General features: G+C 53.7%; 1 protein-coding gene across 1 annotated transcript in view; it reads right to left on the reverse strand.

Annotated features, from left to right (window-relative positions):
• LOC116956805 (palmdelphin-like) overlaps positions 1 to 4,624 on the reverse strand; it is a 30,553-nt gene extending 25,929 nt beyond the window's left edge. The window contains exon 1 of the mRNA XM_076057990.1: positions 4,455 to 4,624. Within this exon, the coding sequence (XP_075914105.1) occupies positions 4,455 to 4,499 (45 nt within the window). The 5' untranslated portion in view covers positions 4,500 to 4,624. The remainder of the gene's footprint in view (positions 1 to 4,454) is intronic.
• Positions 4,625 to 6,576: the final 1,952 nt, after the last annotated feature.

The raw sequence follows: 6,576 nt of genomic DNA on the forward strand, positions 1-6,576 counted from the left end.
ACCACTACACTCACCACGTGACACTGGTGACTGGGGTCTGGTTAAGTCACCACGTGACACTGATGGTGACTGGGGTTCTGGTTTAGTCACCACGTGACTGGGGTATAGTCACCACGTGACACTGATGGTGACTGGGGTTCTGGTTAAGTCACCACGTGACTGGGGTTTAGTCACCACGTGACACTGATGGTGACTGGGGTTCTGGTTTAGTCACCACGTGACTGGGGTTTAGTCACCACGTGACACTGATGGTGACTGGGGTTCTGGTTTAGTCACCACGTGACTGGGGTTTAGTCACCACGTGACACTGATGGTGACTGGGCTTCTAGTTAAGTCACCACGTGACTGGGGTTAAGTCACCACGTGACTGGGGTTTAGTCACCACGTGACTGGGGTTTAGTCACCACGTGACACTGATGGTGACTGGTGTTCTGGTTTAGTCACCACGTGACTGGGGTTTAGTCACCACGTGACACTGATGGTGACTGGGGTTCTGGTTTAGTCACCACGTGACTGGGGTTTAGTCACCACGTGACTGGGGTTTAGTCACCACGTGACACTGATGGTGACTGGTGTTCTGGTTTAGTCACCACGTGACTGGGGTTTAGTCACCACGTGACTGGGATTTAGTCACCACGTGACACTGATGGTGACTGGGGTTCTGGTTAAGTCACCACGTGACTGGGGTTTAGTCACCACGTGACACTGATGGTAAATGGGGTTCTGGTTTAGTCACCACGTGACACTGATGGTGACTGGGGTTCTGGTTTAGTCACCACGTGACTGGGGTTTAGTCACCACGTGACTGGGGTTTAGTCACCACGTGACACTGATGGTGACTGGGGTTCTGGTTTAGTCACCACGTGACTGGGGTTTAGTCACCACGTGACTGGGGTTTAGTCACCACGTGACACTAATGGTAACTAGGGTTCTGGTTAAGTCACCACGTGACACTGATGGTGACTGGGATCTGGTTAAGTCACCACGTGACTGGGGTTTAGTCACCACGTGACTGGGGTTTAGTCACCACATAACACTGATGGTGACTGGGGTTCTGGTTTAGTCACCACGTGACTGGGGTTTAGTCACCACGTGCCACTGATGGTGACTGGGTTTCTGGTTAAGTCACCACGTGACACTAATGGTGACTGGGGTTCTGGTTTAGTCACCACGTGACTGGGGTTGAGTCACCACGTGACTGGGGTTTAGTCACCACGTGACACTGAAGGTGACTGGTGTTCTGGTTAAGTCGCCACGTGACTGGGGTTTAGTCACCACGTGACTGGGGTTTAGTCACCACGTGACACTGAAGGTGACTGGGGTTCTGGTTTAGTCACCACGTGACTGGGGTTGAGTCACCACGTGACTGGGGTTTAGTCACCACGTGACACTGATGGTGACTGGTGTTCTGGTTTAGTCACCACGTGACTGGGGTTTAGTCACCACGTGACTGGGGTTTAGTCACCACGTGACTGGGGTTTAGTCACCACGTGACACTGATGGTGGCTGTGCGAGTTGACCTCTTTCCTCCCCGCAGGCCGAGCCGCCCCACACGCAAATAGACTCACAAAGACAAAGGTCCCCCGTGTAGCCCTGAACGTCACTGTTGGGGCAAGTGCTGTGAGTAGCAGCAGCAGCAGCTACTACAGCTACAGTAGCAGCAGCAGCTACTGTAGCTGCTGCTGCTGCTGAAGTAGCTGCTGCTGCTACAGCTACTACTGTAGAGCACAGTAGTAGCTGTAGCAGCAGCAGCTACTACAGCTACAGTAGCAGCAGCAGCTACAGTAGCTGCTGTAGCTTTGTCTCCCCTATGCGAAACTACACCCCACATTACACCCCCACACACACTACACCCCCACACACACTACACCCACACACACACTACACCCACACACTACACCCTCCACACACACTACACCCCACACTACACCCCCACACACTACACCCCTCCCACTACACCCACACACACACTACACCCCCCACACACATTACACCCCCCACACACACTACACCCCGCACTACACCCACACACACACACACTACACCCCCCACACACACTACACCCCCACTACACCCCCACACACACTACACCCCCACTACACCCCCACACACACTACACCCCCACTACACCCCCACACTACACCCCCCCCCCCACACTACACCCCACACAACACCCCCACACACGCTACACCCCCCACTACACACACACTACACCCACACACACTACACACACATACTACACCGCCACACACACTACACCCACACACACTACACCCCACTACACCCCCACACTACACCCCCACACACACTACACCCCCACACTACACCCCCACACTACACCCCCACACACACACACTACACCCCACACAACACCCCCACACACACTACACCCCCCACTACACACACACACTACACCCACACACACTACACCTCCACACACACTACACACACTACACCCCCACACACACTACACCCCACACTACACCCCCACACACACTACACCCTCACACACACTACACCCCCACACACACTACACCCACACACACTACACCCCCACACACTACACCCCCACACACACACACTACACCCCCACACACTACACCCCCACACACTACACCCCCCACTACACCCTCACACACACTACACCCTCACACACTACACCCTCACACACACTACACCCTCACACACTACACCCTCACACACACTACACACACACACTACACCCCCACACACTACACACACACACTACACCCACACACACACTACACCCCCACACTACACACCCACACACACTACACCCCCCACTACACACACACTACACCCACACACACTACACCCCCACACACACTACACCCACACACACACTACACCCACACACACACTACACACACACACTACACCCCCACACACACTACACCCACACACACACTACACCCCTCACTACACCCCTACACACTACACCCACACACACAGCACGCGCCTCTGTGTGCAGGGTGTGAGTATCACTGCCAAGTCCCTGGCGAGTGTGGAATGTGAAGTCCGCGCGTCTGCCTGAGAGGGTGCCAGTGCGTGTGGGCAACTCTAGTGTGGCGGGCCTGGGCCTCCCCTAGGTCCACTCGGCCTCAGATGAGTAGCTGGTGTAGCGGTGGTGGTGTAGTGAACATCGCCACTGGGGAGACAAAGGCGGCCGGGCGTGGTGCTGGTAGACACCCACCCCCTCGTGTGCCACAGTGCCGGTGGCCTTCATAGCTGCTGCTACTAACAGCACTTGCCCCTACAGTCTGTTGAGGCTACACGGGGGATCTTTGTCTGTGTCTACCTTCATAGCTGCTGCTACTCGTTACTAACAGCACTTGCCCCTGCAGTCTGTTGAGGCTACACGGGGGATCTTTGTCTGTGTCTACCTTCATAGCTGCTGCTACTCGCTACTAACAGCACTTGCCCCTACAGTCTGTTGAGGCTACACGGGGGACCTTTGTCTGTGTCTACCATCATAGCTGCTGCTGCTACTCGCTACTAACAGCACTTGCCCCTACAGTCTGCAGAGGCTACACGGGGGATCTTTGTCTGTGTCTACCTTCATAGGTGTTGCTGCTACTCGCTACTAACAGCACTTGCCCCAGCAGTCTGTAGAGGCTACACGGGGGACCTTTGTCTTTGTAGTGTATGACATGGTGAGTGGAGTAGTGAGTGGAGTGATGGTTGGAATGGTGAGTGGAGTGGTGAGTGGAGTGGTGAGCGGAGTGGTGAGTGGAGTGATGGTTGGAGTGGTGAGTGGAGTGGTGAGTGGAGTGGTGAGTGGAGTGGTGAGTGGAGTGGTGGTTGGAATGGTGAGTGGAGTGGTGAGTGGAGTGGTGAGTGTGGTGATGGTTGGAATGGTGAGTGGAGTGGTGAGTGGAGTGGTGAGTGGAGTGATGGTTGGAGTGGTGAGTGGAGTGGTGAGCGGAGTGGTGAGTGGAGTGGTGAGTGGAGTGGTGAGCAGAGTGGTGAGCGGAGTGGTGAGCGGAGTGGTGAGTGTGGTGATGGTTGGAATGAGGAGTGGAGTGGTGAGTGGAGTGGTGAGTGGAGTGGTGAGAGGAGTGGTGAGTGGAGTGATGGTTGGAGTGGTGAGTGGAGTGGTGAGCAGAGTGGTGAGCGGAGTGGTGAGCGGAGTGGTGAGTGTGGTGATGGTTGGAGTGGTGAGTGGAGTGGTGAGTGGAGTGGTGAGTGGAGTGGTGGTTGGAATGGTGAGTGGAGTGGTGAGTGGAGTGGTGAGTGGAGTGGTGAGTGTGGTGATGGTTGGAATGGTGAGTGGAGTGGTGAGTGGAGTGGTGAGTGTGGTGATGGTTGGAATGGTGAGTGGAGTGGTGAGTGGAGTGGTGAGTGGTGATGGTTGAAATGGTGAGTGGAGTGGTGAGTGGAGTGGTGAGTGGAGTGGTGAGTGCAGTGGTGAGTGGAGTGGTGAGTTTCCTCACCGTTAGGGTCAGCAGTCTCTCCTTTAGAAGCTCCGACTCAGACATGTTGTCTTGTGAGCGTGACAGAGTGAGTGTGTGAGTCAGAGAGAGTGAGAGAGTCAGAGAGAGAGAGTGGGAGAGAGAGAGTGTGGGAGAGAGAGTCAGAGACAGATAGAGTGTGGGAGAGTCAGAGAGAGTGTGAGAGAGTGTGTGTGAGAGTATGGGAGTGTATGTGAGAGAGAGAGTGGGAGAGACAGAGAGAGAGAGTGGATGTTTGTGAGAGTGTGTGGGTGGAGTGAATGTGAGAGACAGAGAGAGAGAGAGTGTGAGAGAGAGTGGGAGAGAGACAGAGAGACAGAGAGAGAGAGTGGGAGAGACAGAGAGAGAGAGTGGATGTTTGTGAGAGTATGTGGGTGGAGTGAATGTGAGAGACAGAGAGAGAGAGTGTGTGAGAGAGAGTGGGAGAGAGACAGAGAGTGGGAGAGAGACAGAGAGTGTGGGAGAGACAGAGAGAGATTGTGTGAGAGTATGGGAGTGTATGTGAGAGAGAGAGAGTGTGGGAGAGACAGAGAGAGTGTGAGAGTGTATGAGAGAGAGAGTGTGGGAGAGACAGACAGAGAGTGTGGGAGAGACAGAGAGAGAGTGTGTGAGAGTGTGAGAGTGTATGAGAGAGAGAGTGTGGGAGAGACAGAGAGACAGAGAGAGAGAGTATGGGAGTGTATTTGAGAGAGAGAGTGGGAGAGACAGAGAGAGTGTGTTGGAGAGTCAGAGAGAGTGTGAGAGACAGAGAGAGAGTGGGAGAGAGTATGGGAGTGTATGTGAGAGAGAGAGAGAGAGCGTGTGGGAGAGAGAGTGTGAGAGACAGAGAGTGTGGGAGAGAGTCAGAGAGAGTGGGAGACAGAGAGAGAGTGTATGAGAGTGTGAGAGTGTATGAGAGAGAGAGTGGGAGAGAGTCAGAGAGAGAGAGAGTGTGGGAAAGACAGAGAGAGTGTATGTTTGTGAGAGTGTGTGGGTGGAGTGAATGTGAGAGGCAGAGAGAGAGAGTGTGAGAGACAGAGGGAGTGGGAGAGACAGAGAGAGTGGGAGAGAGTATGTGAGAGAGATTGTGAGAGTATGGGAGTGTATGTGAGAGACAGAGAGAGAGTGGGAGAGAGAGTGGGAGAGACAGAGAGAGATTGTGTGAGAGTATGTGAGTGTATGTGAGACAGAGAGAGAGAGTGTGGGAGAGACAGAGAGGGAGAGAGTGGCTGTTTGTGAGAGTGTGTGGGTGGAGTGAATGTGACAGAGAGCGAGAGTGGGAGAGACAGAGAGAGAGTGTGAGAGAGAGAGTGAGTGAATGTGACAGACAGAGAGAGAGTGTGAGAGACAGAGAGAGAGTGTGAGAGAGAGTGGGGAGTGTGAGAGACAGAGAGAGAGAGTGAGTGAATGTGACAGACAGAGAGAGTGTGAGAGACAGAGAGAGTGTGAGAGAGGGCGAGAGACAGAGAGAGAGTGTGTGAGAGAGAGTGTGGGAGACACAGAGAGAGTGTGAGAGAGAGTGGGGAGTGTGAGAGACAGAGAGAGTGTGAGAGAGGGTGAGAGACAGAGAGAAAGAGTGAGTGTGTGGAGAGTGTATGTGACAGACAGAGTGAATGTGACAGACAGAGAGAGTGTGAGAGAGAGTGTGACAGAGAGAGTTAGAGAGTGTGAGAGAGTGGGAGAGAGTGGGAGAGAGGGAGTGTGAGAGTGTGTGGGGAGTGTATGTGACAGAGTGAATGTGACAGACAGAGAGAGAGTGTGAGAGACAGAGAGAGTGTGTGAGAGAGGGTGAGAGACAGTGAGAGAGAGAGAGTGAGTGTGTGGAGAGTGTATGTGACAGACAGAGTGAATGTGACAGACAGAGAGAGAGTGTGAGAGACAGAGAGAGTGTGTGAGAGAGGGTGAGAGACAGAGAGAGAGAGTGTGTGGAGAGTGTACGTGACAGACAGAGTGAATGTGACAGACAGAGAGAGAGTGTGAGAGACAGAGAGAGAGTGTGAGAGAGAGTGAGAGACAGTGAGAGAGAGAGTGAGTGTGTGGAGAGTGTATGTGACAGACAGAGTGAATGTGACAGAGAGAGAGTGTGAGAGACAGAGAGAGAGAGTGTGAGAGAGAGAGAGTGTGT

The sequence above is a fragment of the Petromyzon marinus genome (assembly GCF_048934315.1).
Source record: "Petromyzon marinus isolate PM22_M1 ecotype Great Lakes invasive population chromosome 67 unlocalized genomic scaffold, UKy_Petmar_22M1.pri1.0 chr67_unloc.3, whole genome shotgun sequence".
NCBI classification, from domain to species: domain Eukaryota; kingdom Metazoa; phylum Chordata; class Hyperoartia; order Petromyzontiformes; family Petromyzontidae; genus Petromyzon; species Petromyzon marinus.